The following is a 24883-nucleotide window of genomic DNA, read 5'->3' on the forward strand; positions in this document are numbered from 1 at the left end:
GGCCACCAGCCCCATGTCCTCTGAGCTGGCAGCAGGATGTTCTCATATGGATGGAATGGGAGGACTTGATGCCCTCCTGCTGGCCAGGTGCTTTTGATGAAGCTGGTTTGGGGGTGTGGCAATGCCGGCCCCTCTGAGCCACCCACCAATGACAGTTCATTCCCTCTGAGAGATTTTAGGGCTAAACTTATGAAATGCTGTAACTCCTGAACCATACACGTTATATTTAGGGGGGTAACAGCTTCAGACTTGTTGGAAAATACAGATTAATATGACATCAGACACGGCTAAGCCAGCGGGTCAGGCTCCTGAGAAGATTCATATCTCGATAACCGGACGGTCTATCCCAAGGAATTTCATATCAGCACGATGGCCAGATTTTACCGAACAAGACGATATGAATTTTATAGCTGTGCGACATACGGTTTTCGTATGCCGACAGGAAATCATATCACCCATGCTTTTCTTATGGCCCGTGCTCGGTGCCGGATCGGCTGGCTTTCTATGGCCCCCCTGTGGAGCCAGTTTCCTGGTCCTTTTCATGGGGACATCTGCTGTAGGGGGAATGAGCTGGGCCCTGCAGGGAGTCCAGCCACGTGCGACATTCCGGAGGGGTGAGAGGACTGCTCTGGCTCACAGGGGAACATATCTCTGGATTTAAAATAACACAAAATGTCATTTTCGGATCGCTTGCACGACTGCTCAGATCCGACAGGGAGCGATCAGGAAAGCGACTGTGAATTCTCTAGATTCACCTGCGTTTCTCACGGCTATTCCGTGACACTATATAAATAAGATATAACTGTATGAGCACTGAGTTGACATGCAGAATTAAGGTGGCCCATACATCAAGCGACTTGGCGGCCAATCGCTGATCCGATTCGATTATTATAATTGAAATAGATGAAAATCTGTGCCAAGTGCATGCCCAACCGACAATGCGACCAATTTCAGGATAAAAAATTGGTCACATTGTCGACCGCGCATGCTGCAAGATGCTGGGACAACTTGCTAGAGCAGGTGCGCAGCGGGAATGATGTGCAATTTCGCGACTATTGACAAATGCTACAAAACCCCGGCGCTGTTAAACCCCCCCCCCCCCCCCCAATGATAAATGCCCCCCCCGGTGCCCTGTGCAAGGTAGTATGCATTACCTGTCTGCGTCCTGCGCCTGTCCCTCCGCTGCTCTGGGCGCATTCCCATGCCCATACATGTGCGCACCACGTGGTTTTCTAGTAAGGGCGCGCGTGTGACGTCCCACATGTACTCCCTTGCTAGGAAACCACGTGGGGCGAGAGTGAATGCAGCCAGTGGGGGACAAGCACAGGCCGCGGCCAGGTAATGTAGTATAGTATTTACACTGGAGAAGGGAAGACATTTTTCATTAGGGAACAATGGTGAGGTGGACGGATGTGGCGCACAAGTCTGATTCTGGATCGATTTCGGCATGAAATTATCGGGATAGGCCTGCGGTGTATGGTCACCTGACCAATCTCTCTCTCTAATCAGATCCGACTAGAGAGGGATTTGTCTCTTTTCAAATCTGCCCATACATCGCTAGATATATGGCTACCTTTATTCTGCAACACAAATGAGCTGTGCTATATCAGTTTCCTGTCGTATGGAACAACTCTTGTATTGTTGTTTATTAAAGAACACAAAGTGATGGAAGCTGTTTTTTTTCCCCCATGTCCACTGCAAAATTTGAAGGGCAACCATAGCGGAAAAAGTATTTCCTGAGCAGCAGTTTAACTGCCGAAATAGTCAGACACCAGCCAGCCTTCCTACTCACTTGTACAGTATTTTAGCAGTATTTTAGCTCAACACACACACCATACAATCTTGGTTGTACAGATTTACCAAATCTATGTAGTATAAGGGCCAACAGATTGAAAATACCTTGAATGATTGATTGGATAAGCTCTTATACTACATGAAAGTGGTAAGATTGAACAACCTAGATTGTATGGTGTGTGTTGAGTCTTAAGGTGGCCACACACCATACAATTTTTTAAATATCTGTTCAATTTAAGAATTGCAATCAATTTTTCTGACTGATTGTAACATTTCAAAAATATGACCAATGTACCACACACGTATGTTCAATTTTTCCCCAATTATGATAAATATGATTGGAAACTCTGAGAAAATTGCATGGGTGTGTGTCAATTTATTAATATAATCTAACACACACCATACAATCTTTAGAAAAATTGAAAATATCTGGCATTCCGAATAGATACAAATCGAAAAAAACGGGAAAGCCGATCGGATTTTTCAGTCGAATGAAAACAAACTTTCGATTTTTTTCGAGAGATCCGATCGTTTTTATCGAATTGCTGTAAAATTGGATCATTTTATTGTATCGTGTGTGGCCACCTTTAGTCTTGTCAACTGCCGTTCAGGAAATGCTTTTGAAAACAAAGAAAACCTGAGAATCTAGCCCAAAACCTGTCGGTTTTTTTAGAATTATCTATTTATTTCTATAGCGGTGCTCTTTTTACTTGATTAAATGCAAACCAAGCACCCTGTGAAAAAAGCTGGACATCCCTTATGACTATATAAATGATGTATACCTGGAAGGCTTGGATCATACAAAAAGGCCCAGTCCTGTCCTGCCTGTTACTGACAGTTGGCATCAGTTTTGCATGTGTTTCTATGGCGGTGTTCATACAAATATGTACATTTCTGGTCCAGTCAGGGAAAAACTGACAGAAAACTCATGCAAAACTCATGCATAACTGACAGGACAGTACTAGGAATGTGTAGATTTATGTGTGAACCAGGCCTAAAGGTGGCCACACACCATACAATTAAAAGATCCAATTTTTCACCAGTTCAATAATTTTGATTGGTTGTCCCGAAAAATAGTTTTGTTTTCAATAAATCTGATCAAATTAACAGTTTTTGTTTTTTTGATTCTTGGAGATTGGGCATGTTGGAAAGTTCAGACCAACTATATCAAGAATTGTATGATGTGTGATGGCTTTTAATTATTTTATTCATGATTGGGAAAAAATTGAACATAGGTGTGTGGTACATTGGTCAGATTTTTGAATTGTTACAATCAGTCAGAAAAATTGATTGCTATTAGGCTTGGTTTACCCATTAAAAGGTGTTTTGCCTTGACGGTGTTTGACAGCCTTAGAAACGCATACAAAACTGATGCCAACTGTGTTCACACAGAAATCTCTACCTTTCCGGTCCAGTCCTATCAGTCCTATGGGTGTGTTCACACATAAAAGGTGTACAGTTCCGGTCCAGTCGGGTAAACTGGATGCATAATTGCCAGGCTAGTACTGGACCAGAAATGTGTAGATTTATGTGTGAACCAGGCCTAACAGACTACTCCAGCATATATTAAATTATAAACCTTGGATTACATAAACTTTTTTGTAAAAAAAAAAAAAAAAAAGCTTTTTATTTAAAAACCAAAAAAGAACATTTTCTATAAATATTCACATTTATCTTTATCATATAAATGATATACTTTATTCCTCCAAGCAAGGAACAGTAGCCTGTAGCAGCCAATCAGAATTGCTCCTTCCCTGAAGGAATGCTGACTGTGACTCTGTATTTCAGCCACCCCTGCTCTGTGCTTTGTAACGCCAGAACTGAGAGTATGACGAGTAATCAGTGTGCAGCTTCACAGCAGTTACTAGTGTGAGCAGCAAGGCAGTCCAAGGAATGTGATTCCAAGGAAGGGCAGCAGGGCTCCAGACTGTCACATTTTAGTGTCACCGAGGAGTTGGTGACTCTCACGCCGTACCAGCCCTTCCAGAACTGAATGTCCTTTCCTTTGTGCATAAAGACCACATATCTCACACCGGGACCGTAGTTACGGAACTCGTGGGTAATCTGTAAAGAGACAACAACATGTATAAAGTCACTAGTGGCACACGATTATAGTACCTTAAAAGCAAGAAAGGGTGGTTAGGTTATCTGTGATCAGTAGATTGCACAGTGTTCTCCCCAAGCCCTATTAGATGGGTGGTCCGCCCGGCTAATTCTGGTGAGCGCCCGGCTGTCATGGCTCTCATCAGGGCAGCACATGCAGAGGTGGTGGGGCCAGCCAGGAGAGCGGTGAATAATAATTAAAGAGACACTGACCCCCAAAACCCCTCGCTGCGACACTTGGTCGCTCCTGGAGGCAGGGCTAACGGCTGCAGCCCTGCCTCCAGTCGAGTCTATCAGCGGCGCATCGCCGCCTCTCCCCTGCCCCTCTGTGAAGGAAGACTGAGAGGGGCGGGGGAGAGGCGGAGATACGCGCTGACAGACGCGCGTGGGGCAGGGCTGCGGCGGTTAGCCCTGCCCCAACCAGGAAGCGCTCCCCCGCATTACGGAGGGGATTTGGGGGATCAGGGACCCCCGTTAAGCCGCAGGATAGCGGCGGTTTAGCAGGGGCACACATGCCCCTGCTAACTCTGAGGTCTGAAGCGAGATTTATTCTCGCTTCAGACTCTCTTTAAGCTCTACGACTTTCAAAGTCGTGGAGAGGGCTGTCTTCTCACTTTTATTATCTCAAGTGTTAGTGAACAATTTTCTTTTTCCCTGCCAGAGGAGAGGTCATTAGTTCAGACTGCTCTGAAAGAATCATTTTGAATGTTGTGTAATCTGCACATATTATAGAATGATGCAATGTTAGAAAAAAACTATATACCTGAAAATAAAAATGAGAATATTTTCTTTGCTGCTAATCTTCTAGTAATTATTCATAGTACACAACCAATTCATTATATCATATATATTTTTTTTCGCTTCAGTGTCTCTTTAAGGGGTGGGATTACACACTCACAGCTCTCAAGTCCCGCATGTCAGCAGCAGATCAGAAGAGTGTGAGAAACATGTATCCTGTACCAGTGTACAGCGCTGCTGCCCCCTAGAGTTTGCTGCCTGAATTACCATCATGCCAATCTGAATCATGTAATTCAAGCAGCAAACTCTAGGATGCAGCATCGCTGTTTGCTGGTACATTGGACATCTTTCTCAAACACTTTCCCTCTGCTGCTGACACATGGACTGGAGAGCTGCAAGTGTATGCATCCTGCCTATTATTATTCGTTGCTGTCCTGTCTGGCTCCGCCTCCTCTCCTGGGCAAAAATCCACGACTTTCCTGGTTGTGAATTTTGCTGCCTGCAGTGCCCAGAGCTGTAGCTCTGCCTCCATGTGTGTCAATCCGTGTGTATTTCCGCCTCTCCCACGCCCCTCTCAATGAAAGAAGACAGCGGGGCGGGGAGAGGTGGAGATCTGTGCTGATTAACACGCATGGAGGCAGAGCTACAGCCCAAAGCTCTGCCTCCCCCTGGGCCCTGCAGGCAGCAAAATCCACAACCAGGAAAGTCGTGGATTTTTGCCCAGGGAGTTTGGGGATGATTTATGGAGTTTTCAGGTAGGGCGTTTCAGGTACAGCAATTATGTAAAACAGGTTTTTAAAGTGAAAGACAGGTTTTTTTCTAGGCTTCAGAGTATCTTTAAACAATGCCCATTGCCTGGCAGCCCTGATAATCTATTTGGCTGCAGTAGTGTGAATTAGGACCTGTACACACTGAAAATCACAAATGCAGTGCATTGATTGTTTACTTAAAAAAATGCAATGAAAATCGCATGCATTGCGTTTTTTCAAATACAGTGCTAACGAGAACCAAGCAAACGGCTAATCTTATCAGATCTGACAATAATATCAGAAACACCTGATCTGCTGCATGCTTGTTCAGGGTCTACGGCTGAAAGTAGTGTGTGAATGAATGATTACACAGCAGCACCCAGCAGTCGTGTCAGAGGAGCACACTGATACTCTGCAAGGGTACTGAGGGATCAATCAATCAACTGGGGGGAGATTTGGAGGCCCATCACCCAGCTCTGGGGCTCAGGGCAATTGCCTAGTTTGCTCCCATGGTACCACTTTGAACCAATGGAAGTGACGGCCCCTGTACTGCCCCACCCACTTTGTGGCTACAAATAAGTATCAAGCTTCATAAACATGGCAGCAGATGTGTCTTCATGTGTAGAATCATGTGAAAATACCAGACCTGACGATATTTGGCATCATTCCATCGCGGGATAGGATCGGGTCTCTTTGAAAACTCTTGAATCACAGTCTTCTTATCAGCAGCTAGAAGCTGGACTTCTATTTCATAGATACAGGCGCAGTCCCTCCGCCCAGCATACCTACAACACAAGCATTCAGGTGACCTGTCTGTGCATTCTCAGTATGTAACGGCACAAAAGGTACAGATTATTATTAAGTACTGCCTTCTAATGCTGGGAATACACAATTCGTTTTTTTCAGCAGATTTACTGTCTGATCGATTTTCTGACCGATTTCCATTCACTTCTATGAGAAAATCGATCAGAAAAACTATCAAAATCAGATCGGACCTGTCAGAAATTATCTTTCGAGCCATCTATCTGCCCAAAAAAACTCATGGTGTATTCCCAGCATAACAACTATTCTGGACTTTACAGAAAACATTCAGATTGGGAACAGACTTAACGTTTCGTAAAAGGTTGTGTTTTGCTGCATACGCGTTTATGCATTTTGCATGTGTTTTTCTTGCGGTTTAAGCATTTGCGGTTCACACATATAAATAGCTAGTGTGTTTTTTATCCGCGTTTTATGCAAATCACTAGGAAGACAACAGGAAGCGGAAATACATCATCAAACTTGTTTTTTAAAAAAACGCATACAAAATACAATAAAACGCTATACCTCTGCGTCACCATTGACATACATTAGGTGCGTTTTGGAAAAATATACAGCAAGTTCAGCGATTTGTAAAATTCACTATGCAGAACGCAAACATATGCGTTTTTTTCAGGGCTGTGGAGTCGGAGTCAGGGCGATTTTGGGTGCCTGGAGTTGGAGTCGGGAAAAAATGCACCGACTCCGACTCCTAATGAATTTAAACTGTAATTAAAATAGAAAATATGATAAAATGTTTTTTTTCTCAGTTATAGTCGTCATAAATAATTTCTACATACAGTAATAGCTGTGCTTAGTCCACAAAAATGAAATAAACCAATCAAAATTAGTTACTTGTGCTGCTTCAATAAAGCAGTCCCCTTATTTTTAAAGTCAGATATACAAATCTGATTGTGACTGTATATATGATGTGTACACAGGAATCTCTTATATATGTTACGGCCAGAACCTGTAGTGTGGCCACTTCTCGTTCTGTCCAGCCACTTCGGGTTCTGGCCGGTCAATGTGCGAAGTGGCCGCAGCGGAGCGGCCAATGTCAGAAATGTAATTACTACACTAAGCACAATGTATTTTACGGCCGTCTCGCTGCGGCCAAATGTATTACAACTTCCTTAATTTCATTAAATTAGCCGGCGGCAATGTAATAGATGAAGCCGCCGGCTTTCGCACTGCCTCCTCCTCCTCTCCTCCTCCCCCCCTCTCTCCTCTCCCTGCCTCCTAATACGATATGGAGCAGCCGGCGGGGACACGAGTGTCCCCGAGAGTCGTTTCGTCGCGGCAGGGGTATCCTGCCGTTCCTGCAGAGCGGGTGCTGGCAGAAGCAATGTCTGCAGCCTCCCTGCTGAGCGCTTTGCTTCCCCTGCCGCGACGAACTTCTCTCCGGGACAAGTGTGTCCCCGCCGGCTGCTCCGTATCGTATTAGGAGGCGAGGAGAGAGGGGGAGAGGAGGAGGCTGTGCGAAAGCCGGCGGCTTCATCTATTACATTGCCGCCGGCTAATTTAATGAAATTAAGCAAGTTGTAATACATTTGGCCGCAGCGAGACGGCCGTAAAATACATTGTGCTTAGTGTAGTAATTACATTTCTGACATTGGCCGCTCCGCTGCGGCCACTTCGCACATTGACCGGCCAGAAACCGAAGTGGCTGGCCAGAACGAGAAGTGGCCACACTTCAGGTTCTGGCCGTAACATACATACTAAATAACATCTATGCTGTAAGAATAAAGCCTGATGTGTAGCCGTGTCACTAATAGAGATGGTCAATGAGATAGAAATAATTCTGTGTTGATTCTGATTTATGCAAATGTACATCTTTGCTTGTGAAATCAAATAATTTGATACGTTGTTAAAATTTGGTTTGGTGACTATGAATTAAATGGTACCTGAGAAGGATACCATTTAATTCCTCCTCCGCCACCTGGATCTTCTGCTATGAGTCCCAGTAATTCAGCCAGTCAGCACAGTCATAGCAGAAGATCCAGGTGGCGGAGGAGGACAGCGAGGGACTGATTAGCCTGAAGGGGGCTGGAGGAAGCCCCAGGTATGTATAAAACTTTAATTTCATCTGTCTCAGGTTTACTTTGTTACACAGTAGTACTATACTCTACATATGCACTCCCCACAGAGCTGCAGGGAATCCACTGAGAATGTTGTGCACATTGAACACAGAGGTGTTGTCTATCACCCATAAACCTGGTTCAGATTGTGCATGAAGAATGTGTAATAGAGGAAGAATCTCCTCATTCCCCTGCAGAGTACCTGCACATCACTCTTACAGGTACCCACAGTTACATTGCCTAGGGCCTGATAGATGTTCTTTGTTCCGGTCTGTACCTTTTACAAGTACTCTTACCAAGGACTAGTTTTAGTCTATAACTAAAGGTAATAAATATGGCAGTCTATATATCCTTTTCTCTTCAGTTGTCTTTTAAAATTCCTAAGCGTTGGCAGTTAAGAGACAAATTTCATGTTACATACTTTCAATCAACAAGATTGTAATATGCAAATTAGAGGAGTCGGAGTCGGTGAAATCCTAAACTGAGGAGTCTGAGGATTTTTGTACCGACTCCACAGCCCTGGTTTTTTTTCATGCATCCAATTGATTTGCATCATGTGTGTTGCCCAAAACGCTAGTGTTACTGCCTAGTGTGTTCCTACCATGAAACGGAGCACATCTACAAAAATAGGAAGTTAGCTACAGTGGAAACAGTATGAAAAATATTACAACAAATAACTGTTATTAAAAGTCCTCTATCATGAAAAATGTTAACATTTAAAATACACTTAAACACATGCAAAATGTTTCTTCTAGAGTAAAATGAACTATAAATTACCGGTACTTGTCTTCTATGTTGCCATCACTTGCAGTAGTTGACAGAACTGACAGGTTTGTGACTAATCCATCTCTTCATGGGGATTTTTAATATTTCATTTACTTTTTACAAAAGCACTCACTGGAAAGGATTCCTTGAGGCCTTCACAAAGTCTTGCAATTCGTAGTAGGTTGCATACACAAATCCAACTTTGATTGCCCAATCAATGGCCAATTTTACCAGTTTCAAGTAGTATGAGGGCCAACAGATGTTACATACTATGAAAAGATTGTGTAGGTAAGCTCTCATACTACATGGAGGTGGTAAAACTGTCCAACCAAAAATTGGATATGTGTATCTTTGGGCCTCTGCTTGCTACAGTACTCTCAGACCTGTTCCTGTTCTCAATATATATTTTGTCCTATGATTATCTGGTTTTGTATATATTGTAATTGTACATATTATTAGTTAGATAGGCAAGGCTGTCATACACTGGTCGATTGCCACCAGATCAACCAACAGATAGATCCCTCTCTGATCGAATCTGACCATACACTGCACACATATTTTGAATCAATTTCAGCATGAAATCGATTCACAGCCTGTGGAGCTGCCTCTGCCTGCCTCGCCGCACCCCGTGTGCTCACCTGGCCAGCAGCAATACATCACCTGTCCGCTGGCGCGAGTCCCCGGGTCCGTGCTGTCCCTTTCTCCGGCTGGCCTTCTCCATCTTATCTTCACTTCCTGTCCCTAGTGGAAGTTCAAACAGTAGAGGGCTCTCTACTGTTTGAACTTCCCCTTCTCACAGGACGGGACAGGAAGTGAAGAGAAGATGCCGGAAGAAGTGAGAGACTGCAGGGACCCGGGGACTTGCGCATGCGGACAGGTGATGTACTGCTGCATCGGTCATCGCCGAACCGAACGATGCGCTCCCAACCCGCCGGTGATGGAGCGAAATTTTCCACCTGGACAGATCGACTGAATCGGTCAACATTTGCGTTAACGATTTCACAGCAGATTTCGATAACAGTGATCAAATCCGCTGTATATCGGCGTAGTGTATAGGTACCTTACAGTAGTTTAACACCATTGTTGCTGGTTTTCTTTGATAATCTCAAACTTTATCAGGAGATGTGAACTTACCAATCAGAAATGCAGATAACGGGCTGATGAACATCTAGGAAATGTTCCCATAATCCTTCCTGCAGCAGATCTATATACTGACGTTTTATACACCAACTGCAAAGACACAAATAAGAGGTCAGCAGAGGCAGTGAGTGCTTCCTGGTATTACATGAATCCATGAGCCCAATACTTACAAATAAGAGGTGACAAAGCAGGTTTGACTCTCAGCACCTTCCAGAGGGGAGTGGTTACTTTCTATGACCCACCCATCTCCTCCATCCTGAAGCCTCCAGTACTTCCTTCCCTCTGCAGAATGAAGGGCAAAAGTCAATGCGCATGGTCCATACTCCTCTCTTAAATATCTCAAGAACATGCTGTAGCTTCCAAAATCATATTCTAGATATTAAAGAAAAAAGAAAAGGGCCAGGAGTCATTTTTCAAGTAGTATCATTTTAGATTTCCCAAATAATGACATAAAAACCATAAACTAGTACATTAACAGCACTTAAGGAACTCCAGTGAAAATAACAATAAAAAAAGTGCTTAATTTTTACAATAATTATTTACAAATGATTTAGCCAGTGTTTGCCCATCGTAAAATCTTTTATTTCCCTGATTTACATTCTGCATCTATCACATGGTGACATTTTTACTGCTGGCAGGTGATGTCAGTGGAAGAAGATGCTGCTTGCTTTTTTTGGCAGTTGGAAACAGCTGATATTTCCCACAATGCAACAAGGCTCACAGACAGGAAACTGTTAGGACCATGGTCCTAACATCACACTGTGGGAGGGGTTTCACCACAATATCAGCCATACAGAGCCCCCCGATGTCCCGTTTTGAGAAAATGTAAAGTTTTCTCGTGGGAAAATGGGTATCAGCTACTGATTGGGAAGTTCAATGCTTGGTTACGGTTTCTCTTTAGGCTAGTTACACACCAGGACGTTGCGTTTAGGGGACGTTATAGGGCACATAACGTGCCCCTAACGCAACGACTGGTGTTCTCTGGTGTGGACGTCGGAGTGAGCCGCGTTGTGCAGCTCACTCTGGCGTCCGTGATGCGTACTCTTTGACGCATGCGGCATCACGTGGTCCCGCCCGGCCAATCGCCGCACAGAGCGGCCTCTCCAGGAAGTAAACACTGCAGTCACTGAGTGCAGTGAATATTAATTAGCCATGTGCCCGGCCGCTCTCCCCTCCTCCCCAACATGACTGAGCATGTGCAAACAGTCTAACGCGGCTTAGCCGCGGAGAACGCACAGCATGCAGCACTTTGCTGCGTTACAATGTAACGCAACGTGGGCAGTGTGAACAGCCCACTTGTGTTACATTGCTGTGCGTTGGGGGAGCGTTACAGGCTGCACTAACATGCGCCTGTAACGTCCCTGTGTGCAAGAAGCCTAAACCACTTCGGTACCAGCAGCCTCTGCCCCCTTAAGAGCCAGAGGCTGCTGGTACGATAAAACGCCACATCCCGACGAATCGCTGCAATAATCCGTCGCTCCTGCCTGTCACGCCGCTCTCTCCCCGCCGCAGGCTGCTCTCTCTATGACGGCAGAGCGCTGTGTGCTGGTCAGGAGCCGCTTTCATTGGCCCCTGACCCTGTCACTCAATGTAAGCCAATGGGATTGGCTTACAGTAATGACGTCCAGGAGCCAATGAAAACGGCTCCTGCCCGGCTCACAGTGCTCTGCCGTCATAGAGGCGGCAGGGCAGCACATTGCGGCGGGTAGAAATCGGTGGGAACGGGCGAGGACGTGCGGTGAATGGGACGTAGAGCTTACGTCCAGTCAGAACCACAGCGCCACCCGCCCGACGTAGATTTAAACTGCGCCGGTCCGCATTCGGTTAAAGTGTACCGAAGCCGAAGCTCAGGTCAAAAATCACATACTTACCTAAAAAGAGGGATGCCTCTGGATCCTATAGTAGAGGCTTTCCACAGCGTCCTCTGGTCCCCTGTTGCTGCTCGCGGACCCCACAAAGATTTCTGAAATGATCTTGTCAGAAATCTGATCCCGGTCATGCTCTTCTTCAGAGGAGCGTGGACCTGCTGCGACTGCAGTGTGCGGTGCTCGTGGCAAAAGACAGCGCGGTCCTGATATAGAGGGTACCAAGCAACGGCAGAGTACAGCGTGGGAAGCTTCTGGATCTCCACAGGCTTTCCTCTCCTTAGGTAAAAATGTGATTTTTCAGCCAAGGTTCAGCTCGGGTTTACTTTAAAGGCAAATTTGAATGATGTAGAGTGAACCTCAAAGTACAAGAAATACAATGATTATAGCTCCACTCAAACCACAATAATTATCCTAGATAGATCTGTTTAGGCACTCAGTTGCATGGTGGTTTTTAAAGAGAGCCCTCAATCTGTTAATGACAGGTAATGTGCAGTGCCTGGACAGGAACCCTGACACACTGGCTACTTCCTGTACCACAGAATGCCAGTGGTAAAGGCTGCAGTCTTGTGAAGGAGATTTAGTCTGTGTCCTTCCCGCTTGCAGTCTGAACAGCAAGACAAAGCAATCCAAGCAGCAGTCTCACACAGGGGGCCATATGCAATTTACTTTTTCACCTTACTTTTCTCCCAGGAGATAATTTTTCATCTTCGATTAAAATAACTTTTCAGTACTTTTCAACTAAAAAAAGTACCAAAAAGTAGGTGAAAACGTACTATCAAAATTATTTTGAGTATTTTCTTGTTTTCTGGTGGCTTAAAAGGCATTTTATTGACAGGTTTAAAATTATCACCTAGGAGAAAACTCAGGTGAAAAAGTGAATTGCATATAGGCCAGAGAACCTAAAAACTGACTCCCTGAACTCATTGATTATGAGATACAAATGTAAAGACTGGGGCCCATATGCAATTCACTTTTTCTCCTGAGTTTTCTCCTAGGTGATATTTTTAATCATGTCAATAAAATGCATTTTAAACAGAACCAGAGACAAACTAAAAAAAAGATTTTATACATACCTGGGGCTTCCTCCAGCCCCATACGCACGGATCGCTCCCACGCTACCGTCCTCCGCTGCCCGCAGCTACAAGAACCGGCTCCCCGCTCTTCCGTCAGTCGGAGCGAGCCAGTATAGCTTAGGAGAAGTGCGCTCTTTGCGTATCTCTCCAGCAGCCGCTGGAGAGATACGTAGAGAGCGCATTTCTCCTGCGTAGCTGGCTCCGATGACGTCCGTGACGGGTTCTAGTAGTTGCAGGCATCGGTGGATGGTGGCAGGGGAGCAATCCGTGCGTATGGGGCTGGAGGAAGCCCCAGGTAAGTATAAAATCTCTTCTTTAGTTTGTCTCTGGTTCCCTTTAAGCCATCGGAAAGCAAGAAAATCCTCAAAATAATTTTTGTAGTACTTTTCACCTGCTTTTCAGTACTTTGCAAGTTGAAAAGTACTGGAAAGTTATTTTAAACAGAAGATAAAAAATTATCTCACGGTAGAAAATTCGGGAGAAGAAACCTTATTTGCACATGGGCCTGGATGTTAAACTGCAGGAGACTAGGGTCACATAAAAGAGGTAACATTTTAATGCTCTGATAATTAAGCAATCATATATTATATTTTTAGACAACGTGAAAGAGTTGTCCAATGGAAAGATATAATGAAGTATTTATAAAAATGTGAGGGGTGTACTCACTTTTGAGAGATACTGTATTACTTGACTGCTCAGGCAGATGGCACCGCCACAGCTCAATCACCTATATTTTCTGTCATTGCACTCAGCTACATAGAGGTGAGGGACACTTGGCCTCCTGACTAGACTGTGGAGAACAGCAGCACACTGATGGCATTGCCACAGTAACTCCTCCCATACACAAGCTTCCTCCAATGTGAATAATGCTGTAATGAGGAATAATGCTGTAATGAGGAGTGTGGCAGGGGCGGATAGAGGCATCGTTATAGGAGGCCGATGCAGTTCTAATTTAAAGTGCAATGTGAAAAAACCCTTTCAAATAAAAGAAGACTGAAAACACACTGGACAAAATTAACAGTAGTCAAGGTCTTGTGCAGAAATTAAAGCACACGAGTAAAGGAAGTGCAAAGTATGAAACTGAGAAAGGACCCAGGTAATAGCATACCTGCAACGTTTCCCCTTTTTACGTTAGTATAGTGGAGGAATTCTCTCTTTGTAAGCTCTGGTCAAAGCTGTCAGTGCATTTACCGAGAGCATGACATGAAAGCCGTGCCAACCTCCATCTACACAGTGACACCTCCCACCTTTCACTCACCAGTTAGGATCAAGGCTGTGGAGTCAGTGTAAAAAAATCATCTGACTCCGACCCCAAATCCTCAGTTTATAAATCCAACAACTCCGACTCCAGGTACCCAAAATTGCTCCAAAACCTCGACTCTGACTCCAACTCCACAGCCCTTGCAGGATTATGGAGTGGGTACAAAAATCATCCGACTCCAACTCCGACTCCTCAGTTTATGAAACCCCCAACTCCAGGTATCCAAAAATTGCTCTGACTTCGACCCTGACTCCAAAGCCCTGGTTAGGATTGGATCACACTATGACATATCCAGCCAGAACAGGCGGGATATCTGCTGCGCTTTACCTGCTCCAGTGGTCTTCACGGCGCAGAAGGGTACCACATCAGATACACAGCAATATATACACTGTTCTGCAAATTGTGCCGGTCAGAAATGTGCATTGCTTTATCAGAACCTGGATCCAGTGAAACACACACTTGGTGAACCGGCCCATAGGAAAGCAAGTGTTCCTTCTACATGTCCATTCATCCACTGGTGTCTGACCAGAACAGTCGGGCAGAGAGCCTAGTTTGAACCGGCACTCATTCTGTTCATGCGGCAAGGGGACGGTAGTGGTAATTGTTGTCACACTGTAGGCACACGGGAGGTGGCTGGCATCTAGGTCAATCTGCAGGTGAGAACCAGCAGTCAGGCAGGATGTGGTTGGCAAATGAGGAGTGTGGCAGGGGTGGATAGAGGCATTGTTGAGCAGGCAGCTGGACTTCCAAACCCACCACCTAATCTCTTCATTACCTAATTCACTCACCTGACTGATTCACCCACACTCACCAACCTGTCTCATCTATATGATGCCGCCACAACCAGGAGCATAACTAGAGGGGAGCAGCCCCTGCAACTGCAGGGGGCCCAGATCTATAAGGGGACCCCGAGTACTACTTCACACCCTCTGATAAAGGGGTCCTTCCTTCAGATCAGGTGTTTCTGTGGCTACACTTGTTATGGGTGTGAAGATCATGACGGCCACACTTGATGGGCCTCCAGGCTGGGAGGGTCACCAGGGGTAGACAAAGAAAAGGGTGTAAACATTGGGGGGCAACATCAAACTTTTGCTGGGGGGCCCCATGATTTGTAGTTATGCCCTTGCCCGGCCGCAACCTTTTTGAAATCAACCCAACCACTTTTTAGCTAAATGCCTACAAAGCTGCCCATCATGAAAGATCCACTCTTCCACTTTAGGGTCAAATATTTCCACCATCCTATGTAGAGCTTCAGCTCCTCATGCCAGCCTCTTACCTGTACCGCAGGGATTGCGCAGTAAGTTTCTCGAGAAAGGTCTTCCCCAGCTAACCGTCTGCCAGGGAACATCGTAGCACATCTCAGCCACTTGGCGGATGTTAGCTACACCCTCATTCTCACATTTCAGTCTCCAAACTGTGGGAGAGTCCACCAGCTCTTTCCAGCGCTGGTTCACCAATCTGCAGCTGTTCATCAAGTCCTCCGCTGGCACATAGCTCAGAATCAACAGAAGAATGTCATCAGGAAATGGTTCAATGTCCATAATATATTCAATGTGTCTGGGTGGTGGGGTTGGTGGGGGTGTATGATAAGTCACTGTAACTCTCTCCAATGGATTTTGAGAGAATAGCTGACCCATTTTTGATTGTAGAGCAGGTCACTGGTTCCACCTACCACAATGAAAATATAAAAAGTAACTTAGTTATGTTAAAGTGTACCGCAGGCAATATAAGACACAATGAGATAAACAAGTGTATGTACAGCACAAAACATATTAATAACCAGGCTGTTTTACTTGTTTTATTTTGCTGCCTGAAAGAGTGAATTTCTAGGCATGGAAGAGACAGCTTCTGTCTTGTGGGTACCTTGGGAATATAGTAAACATCAAAGATAAGCAAATGACAGCCATAAAAGTTTTCCTGGCAGAATGCAACTTCTAAAAACAGGGAGAGATAAAATACATGAACTATTGACCTTTTTCTAAAGGTGCGTACACACATGCGTCTATAGTCGTTTGAAACGATCATTCCCCAATCATTTCAAACGATGATCGTTTAAAAAAAAAGCAGCCAACGACCATTAAGTCTAACGACGGACGAGCTAGATCGTTAAAAACGAACGATCTAGCTTGGCGGATTTTTTCCAAAGACGTTTGTTTGCAAAAGTAGTACATCATTGCAAATGGTCGTTCGTACTAGGCTTGACATGCGCATTTCGCTATTTCTCCATGGAACTTTTCATTTTTATGCGCAAGCGCAATAGTTGCTTTACGTGATGTAACGTTCGTTCTAACGATCAGATCGTTACACACATTTAAAAGCTAACTTTACTTAGGTCGTTCTTTCCTCAATTAAAAGTCGTTCGTCGTTCACAACGAACGATCGTTGTAGCATGTGTGTACGTAGCTTAAGTCTACGACATTTAATAGGCTGCCACTGATTAGAGACAGTAAAACATGCAACCTACTTTGTATATGTTTAAATATAAAAGAAAACCCTGGGATACTTAAACAGTCATTTTTGGAGTAGGAGGATAAATATAATTGTTTATCTCATCAGTTTATTTTATCTAAAGCTGAACTGAAGTTCAGAAGGAAAAAAATAAATAAACATATTAAACATTTCCCCTCTTTACCATACAGTCCATGCAGCCCCATCAGTTGTCTCACAGAGCAGCTCTCCAATTCTTTCCCAGGCTACATTGCAAAGGCAGAAAACAAGATAGTAAGACCAAGTACACACGTATGAGGACTCAAGCCTTCGGGTAGGATCAAGTTCTGTACAGGTGTGCCGCTAGCCTGCAGCCTAGCGATGCATTCTGTTGCTATGGGGGAGGAGGGTTGACAGCCCACAACTGAACGGCTTGGAGCAGGCAGGGTTATTAGGAGGACAATATCCTCGGCTGAGATGATCCGCCAGTTTGATCCCTTGCCGATGTAGTAAGTGAAAACGAAAGCCGCTGTACACACATTAGATTATTGTCAGAAGTGCCCCCGAGTGAGTCCCCATCTAGTGTACAAGACTTAAAATGTACACAAGGTGAACCTTGGGTCAAAAAACACATACTTACCTAAGAAGAAGGAAACCTCTAGATCCTGTAAGTGCTTTCCATACCATGCTGAGGACCACTGTTGTCGCAAGTGGACCCCCGAAAGAAATCCGACGTGCGACTGCACACTTTTTCAGCTCTTCATGAGTGCAGCATTCTAATGCCCTGCATACAGTGCATTAGTGCAAAATGTGTGTGGTAACGGTATCAGCGAAGCATACTTTTCATTGACTATATGCTTCACTGTATGCGATGCGATGCAGTGCATGGATAACGTGTGGCGCAGCTCTCCTGTTGTGTTCCTGCTGTTACAGGGATCTAGCCTAGCCTAGCAGTGTTTGTGGTGTTCACACAGAGTTCACAGGACCTCCAGATTCACTTTGCATCCTTTGTTGTTAAAGATTTGTATGCAAATTGAATGTAACTGAAAGTCACACAGACACTGCAGGCATCCTCTTTGCATACAAGCCTGGTATTTGCGCATCTCATTGATTATTTATCTGTTTGTGGACAGCAGAGCTGATGGATCCATGAGATTTGCAGACCAGACTAGTTTCAGGCCTGAATGCGCAAGTAAGGGCTGGTTCAGACGGACGCTTGCGGAGCGTTTACTGCCAGTGTTCGGGACTTGGCGTTAAACGCTTCCATTCAAGTGAATGGGAGCGTTTACACCGAGCTTTTACACGCACGCGGCGTTCGGGTCCCGATTTTCGCTAGCGTTCGAGCTGCCCCTGGAAGCGACATGTAGCTTCCAGGGGGCGGCCAACTGCGACGGCTAATGTCCCCCTAGGGGAAGAAAAAACGCGACCGCTTCGGAACGCAACGCGAAGGCTACTGAGAGCCTGACCACGCAGCCGCCGCAACGCCCCCAAACGCGACGCCGCACAAACGTCCGTCTGAACCAGCCCTAAAGGGAGTGGACACTCACTGTGAAGACTCTTGTACCTATTGTTATGCCTGATACACACAATGCAATTTTCAGTCAGATTGATGGTCAAATCGATTATTTCAGACAGGTCTGATCTGATCTGATTATTAATCGCTTTTATGACCGATTTTGTATAGAAGTGCTAGGGAAATCGATTAGAAAAACGATCGGAAATCAGATCAGACCTGTCAGAAATAATCGATTCGACCGTCAATCTGATGGAAGATTGCATCATGTGTACCAGGCATATGGTAATTAGTGTAAAACTTGAGCCCATGTACATACACTAGATTAGTCGTCTGAGGCACCTGACAACGACCGCCTCGGACAACATCCAGCGTGTGCAGTGGCCCCTGACCGCCGCTTGGTAATCGATCAGCCAGGTGGATCAACTTGCTCAAGCGATGGCCAATACCTGTGTGCACGCCGTTTGCCCCGCCCGCTGTATGACATCACGCCTGCACTGCTTCGCCAGCCCTGCGCCTCCCAGCATAGCAACAGAACGTGTCATCAGCTGTACATCTGACTCTGCATCTACACAGGCTCAGCCCAGTGATGTCACCCAAGGGATGTCACCCAAGCAGCGCAGCGGGTAGCGGGGCAGATGGCGTGCGATCGTATGCTTTGCGTTCCGATCGCATGGCCATCTGTGTTGCATTGATGTGAACAAGGCCTTACGTCCCAAGCTAACCCTCAAAAAATTATAGCAAAGTAGCAGCTGAACATTGACAGCCATCCTTTTTAAAAAAAAATAAAATTATTAGTTGATTAAATGTTTACGCTGAATGTAACATCTAATCTATAATAAAAATGTAAAATGTCTGTCTTCAGTCTTGGGTGCACAGGGACCTTGTCTTGGGACTGGCCTGTGGTCAGTGTGTGGGGGAAGGGAAGTGGCCATGTCAGCTGCATACTTTCACAGCTAGAGAATGGGAGAGGTCACAGTCCTGGCCAGCAGCAGAAAAACTGCCAAGGCAACACAAACAAGATCCCTGCAAATATTCCTCAATACTAAACAACAGAGAATTTATCATATGTGAGAATATAAGTGGAAGTGGTGGAGAAAATGGTCACTTCTTCCCTGTAATCTTGTATTTTGTTATGATGTAGTGATGTCCGCCAAGTAGATGTAAAAAAGGTACGCAGTAAAATAGGGCGCTGAAGGTCACTAGTAGAATATCAGTAAAATTACAGATATTCTTCTACTTAATTATGATAGCAAAATATTGGTAATCTTTACCGATATTTTACTATGACCTTACCTAACCCTATTCTCAGACAGAACCCTCCTCTACAGATGCATAACCATAAGACCTCCCCCCAGTGGTGCCCAACCCTAAGACCCCCCCTCCCACGGGTGACTAACCTTAATCCCCCCGATGTAGGCCTCCCCCCCCCCCCCCCTGGATCGCTAATTGACAATTGAACATGAATTCTTCATACCCCAAAGACGCTGCTCATTTTCCACCTGTTGTACTCCCTACCCTCCCCCATACAACAGCACATGCTGGTCATCTATAGCTAAACAGCGTGCCTGTACAATGCTCATTCCCAGAACTACCATCCTAACAATTCATATCAAGAATCGCTCAAACTGCTAATTGTGCTAAGTTTGGAACCACTGGATGCAGTGCAGCGCTATACGGCCATCCATTGCTTGCCTTTCCTCTCTCCACCAACTAATCAAAAATGTATTTAATGAATGGCCTGATCTGAATCTGCTGAATATCGACCTGTGCATGGCCTTAAAGCCACATCTACACACATAGATGCGGCCGTGATGCTCCTTATCAATCGAGCCGCTAATGCGGCTCGATTGATAAGATCCAACAGGACGGATCTTGCTTCCGCCGATTCCCTGCTCGCTCCCCGCGAGGGGACAATGGCAGGGAATCGAGCGGAAGATAAGCGGCGCCGGCGGGGACGAGCGGGGAATCGAATGCGGCGCACGTGCGGGGACGCGGCGGGCACGCGCTGGTACGCGGAAGAGGCGATCCGGCGGCTAATCGAGCCGCCGGATCGCATACACACACAAGATTGCATCAAACAATCTCTGGTGACCTTTTTGGGTGTCAGGTTTTTATCTGTACTGTAGAAAAATGCTGGCCAGAGAGAAGAGGGAGAGCATTGTTTCCAGCAACAAAAGTCTACAGTGTGCAGAAAGCTTTACCTGTGGGCCGCACAAACAACCCTCATTGTTGTGGAGTAAACACAAGTCACATTGAAATGTAACGGTATTGTATGCATACGCAGAATCCTAAATTCTTGTAAATCTGCTCCACACATGAAGCACACCCCATTAACAATCAGATTTGCTCCGGAAATCATCCCTGCTTCCTGACTGATTACATATCAGGAATTTAGCTGCTTGTTCAGGCAGCTACTGGCCTGAGCATGGCTTAAAGGGATACTGTAGGGGAGTCGGGGGAAAATGAGCTGAACTTACCCGGGGCTTCTAATGGTCCCCCGCAGACATCCTGTGTTGGCGCAGCCACTCACCGATGCTCCGGCCCCGCCCCCAGTTCACTTCTGGAATTTCTGACTTTAAAGAGAATCTGTATTGTTAAAATCGCACAAAAGTAAACATACCAGTGCGTTAGGGGACATCTCCTATTACCCTCTGTCACAATTTCGCCGCTCCTCGCCGCATTAAAAGTGGTTAAAAACAGTTTTAAAAAGATTGTTTATAAACAAACAAAATGGCCACCAAAACAGGAAGTAGGTTGATGTACGGTATGTCCACACATAGAAAATACAACCATACACAAGCAGGCTGTATACACCCTTCCTTTTGAATCTCAAGAGATCATTTGTGTGTTTCTTTCCCCCTTCTGCTCTCATGCACTGAAGTTTCATGCTGCTCTTTTCTTCATGCAAACAGCTTTGCCTTTTTCTGAATTTCCTCAGTATGTGAAAGCCCAGCCAGCTCAGAGGACGATTTATCCAGCTTGTAAAAGATAAGAGAGCAGAGAGAAGCTGCACTAATCTAAATATCACACAGGCAGTGTGCAGAGAGGGGCCTGGAAGGGGGAGTTCATAGCAGAACCACAACACTGAAGAACTTGGCAGCCTTCCAGACACAGGCCGACAAGTCTGACAGGGGAAAGATACATTGATTTATTACAGAGACAGTGATAGCAGAAAGTGTTGCAGTAAGCTAGAACACATTAGAATAGCTTTTGGAACTTGTAGGATGATAAAAAACAGGATGCAATTTTTGTTACGGAGTCTCTTTAAAGTCAGAAAACCACTGCGCCTGGGTTGCCGTGTCCTCGCTCCCGCTGATGTCACCAGGAGTGTACTGCGCAGACACAGACCATACTGGGCCTGCGCTGTGCGCTCTTGATGACATCAGCGGGATCGAGGACACGGCAACGCAGGCGCAGTGGTTTTCAGACTTTAAAGTCTGAAATTCCAGAAGTGAACCGGAGGCGGGGCCGGAGCATCGGTGAGTGGAACACAGGATGTCTGCGGGGGACCGTTAGAAGCCCCGGGTAAGTTCAACTCATTTTCCCCTGACCCCCCTACAGTATCCCTTTAAAGGCTCGTACACACGTCACACTGAAGCCAACGACGGGTCCGTCGGCAACTCCCGCTGGGCGGGTTTTCAGCAGACAGTACAGCGTGTGTACAGTCTATCGGCGGACTGATAAGGCTGTTTCTGAGCGACAAGGTAATTTGGCCACTGGCAATAGCCGGTGCCTGAATTAAAGGGAATGGGAACTGATTTAAAAAAAAATTAAGCCAGATACATACCTAAGGAGAGGGAAGGCTCTGGGTCCTATAGAGCCTTCTGGCTCCTCTCGGTCCCTGATCCAGTGCTGGCTCCCCCGTTAGTATTCGACCAATTTGGTCAAATACTGTTCTATTTGCCACCAGAGGAGGTTTCAGAAGTCTTCAAGAGGCCGAGTGTTCCCGAAGACGGTCCCCTCCAGACTGCGCACATTCAAGCGACCTCTCTTGTGCATGCGTAGTATGGAGCTGCCTGTCTTCAGGAGGACTCTGTTCCCGAAGTGCCTTGCGGCGGGGGATCCAAGCGGAGGAGCTGCCGCTGCAATGGGACCCAGAGCCTTCCCTCTCCTTGGGTAAATATCTAGTTTTTTTTTTGTCCCGTAAATTCCCAAAGACTTTAAGGGCCCATTCACACTCAAGCAATTAGTGGGTGATTCCAGCTAATCGCTCAACCGCCAGCGCTTTTTAAAGAGCTAGTGCCTTGTTACCCTATGGCAGTGTTCTCACTCCGCACATCCGTCAGCAGGGCCGGCCCTAGACTTTTTGCCGCCTGAGGCAAATTTATGAGAAGATTGCTGCCCCCCCCGCCCGTCCGTGGGTGCGGGGGGGGGGGGGGGGGCTGGCTGCCGAGCCGGAGGGGTAGCGGGCAGGTCGGGGGTATTGGGCCTGGCGGTGAGGAGGGGGGTTGGATCCCCCCCTCCCTCGCCTGGGTCCCCCGATCTGCACTCCCCTCCAGCTGTAATTAGGAAGCAGCCGCTGTCCGATCGTAAGAGGCAACGGGCGATGAGGACTCACCTTATCCGCGTTCCAGCGTGCGCTCCACTGACGTCACTTCCTGCATCGCCGTCCACTTACAATACAGTGGGGGGCGATGCAGGAAGTGATGTCAGTGGAGCGCTCGCTGGAACGCGGAAAAGGTGAGTCCTCCCCGCCCGTTGCCTCTTACGATCTGCAAGCGGCTGCTTCCTAATTACAGCTGGAGGGGACCGCAGATCAGGGGACCCAGGCAAGGGAGGGGGGGTCCGACCCCCCTCCCCACCGCTAGGCCCAATACCCCCGACCTGCCCGCTACCCCTTCGGCTCGGCGGCCGGCCCCCCGGGCGGGTGCCGCCCCTAGAAGTTTGCCGCCTGAGGCAAATGTTTCACCCCGCCTCATGAGCGGGCCGGCCCTGTCCGTCAGTCGGAGCCAGTCTGGCGTAAGAGAAGTGTGCCCTCTATGTATCTCTCCAGCAGCTGCTGGAGAGATACGCAAAGAGCGCACTTCTCCTGCGTAGACTGGCTGCGACCGACGGAACTGCGGGTCCCGGTACCGGCGCTGCAGAAGACTGAGGACGGCGGCGTGGGAGCGTTTGGAGCTTACGAGGCTGGAGGAAGCCGCAGGTATGTATAAATCTTTTTAGTTCGCTGAGCTCTGAGTCCCTTTAAAAAGCTCTTGTAGTGTGAACAAACCTTGGGGGGAAAACTTCATTAGTAAAAGGGATGAATTGCATTTTTTGAAGAAAATATTACCTTCCAGATCTAATCTGCTCTACGCAAAGTTCCATTTCTGTCTCCGCTAATTTGGGTCCCACAGATTGGTAAACAATTAAACGAAAGCGCGGTACACACGCTCCATCACAGTTTCTATATAAGGAGCGATCCCAGTGGTCTGCGTCAAATGAACAAAGTTGGAGCGCAGTTGAATTCAACAAAGTCGTAATGACAGTCTACCAAACATATCATTAGTGGTAGCGTGAAAATGAGGCCCCGGAAGTGCGTAATTCACCACATGGGAATAGTTTGAATGGAGCGATCTTTGTTTTCGGTCGATACGAACGACTAACATCAATTATCGTCTGAACCGTCTACATGGATGATAATCGCTGTCTTTTACCATCAGTGGAACACTTGTGCAAACGATTCTTGGCCGCCCCGTTCCTTTTTGGCAATAGCGGTCGAGCATCTGTACAGAGCTTAACCGCACATCATCCGCTATGAGTGAGGACAGAGAGGTCAGTGTGTGGGTTTGTGTATGAGTTCAGTGATGAAGGCAGTATCAGGAGTTATGGATGGATCTGAATGTACAGCAGACTGGTGGGTGCTGGACTCGTGGAGGGCTGACTGTACTCTGCCATGTCCACTCATTAGGGGGGGGGGAGGGTGATCCCGGAGTCAGAGCCTTTATGGACAGTTTGCTGTTAGATTCCCTGATCTGTAAATCAGAAAGTTGCAGCAGACGCCTGACATCATCAGTCAATAGAGCATCACCCTGACATATGCAATACAGTATAATGCAATACATTAAATACATATTACAACACATAGCAGCTACTCACCGCACGCACAGCTGGCTCTACACCGAGATCATCTGGATGTGAGCGCCGCCCCTCCCGGGTCAGGTAGCTTCTTTTTTGCCTCCGCCCACTTTTCCCTTCTCAGCTGATCGGCAGAATGTGCCCCCAATGCTGGGATTGTTATATTGTTACTGTAATGTCTCGCGGGAGAGACTGAGCGCGCTCTCATTGGCCAGAACTCATCGTAAATAGTAGATCTGCAGTATTCTATTGGTCGCTGGATGTGCACAGTGCCAAATAGAATGCGGAGGATTCACTCCTGTGTTACGCTCTGACCAATGGCAGTACGTCCAGATCCTCCCTCCTTTTACTGTAATATAGAGATGGGAAGTCTGGATCTTTTCAAAGATTTGGATGATTCGAATCGGATCATTGAAAAGATCTGGATCTTTGAACCGAATCTTTGAATCATTTTACTAGGGAAGCAGACTGTGGGTGAAATTACTAGCAGGACAGGACTTTCCTGTACATTTTGTT

General features: G+C 46.3%; 1 protein-coding gene across 2 annotated transcripts; it reads right to left on the reverse strand.

The window, feature by feature from the left end:
* Positions 1–3401: 3401 nt before the first annotated feature.
* FBXO27 (F-box protein 27) lies at positions 3402–24612 on the reverse strand. Of its 2 annotated transcripts, none has more exons than XM_068250608.1 (6): positions 24389–24612; positions 15644–16035; positions 10336–10447; positions 10160–10255; positions 6031–6169; positions 3402–3858 (listed from the first exon to the last, which is right to left on the reverse strand). In XM_068250608.1, exons 2-6 carry the CDS (start codon positions 16002–16004, stop codon positions 3634–3636), a joined length of 933 nt encoding a protein of 310 aa, XP_068106709.1. In that variant the 5' UTR covers positions 16005–16035; positions 24389–24612; the 3' UTR covers positions 3402–3633. The 2 variants fall into 2 exon arrangements, with proteins under 2 accessions (XP_068106709.1, XP_068106708.1); XM_068250607.1 differs by having other exon boundaries at positions 10336–10537.
* Between the last annotated feature and the right edge of the window lie 271 nt (positions 24613–24883).

Source organism: Hyperolius riggenbachi, chromosome 8 (assembly GCF_040937935.1).
Source record: "Hyperolius riggenbachi isolate aHypRig1 chromosome 8, aHypRig1.pri, whole genome shotgun sequence".
In the NCBI taxonomy this organism is placed as follows: domain Eukaryota; kingdom Metazoa; phylum Chordata; class Amphibia; order Anura; family Hyperoliidae; genus Hyperolius; species Hyperolius riggenbachi.

Bases quoted from the DNA above. Each gene is read 5' to 3' on its own strand.
- FBXO27 (XM_068250607.1), bottom strand. From the start codon at position 16,004: ATGGGTCAGCTATTCTCTCAAAATCCATTGGAGAGAGTTACAGTGACT. The intron at 10,256-10,335 runs GTAAGTATTGGG...GTGTCTTTGCAG, and splicing joins TGCTTTGTCACCTCTTATTT to TTGGTGTATAAAACGTCAGT. The intron at 3,859-6,030 runs GTCTGGTATTTT...GTCTCTTTACAG, and splicing joins ATGATGCCAAATATCGTCAG to ATTACCCACGAGTTCCGTAA.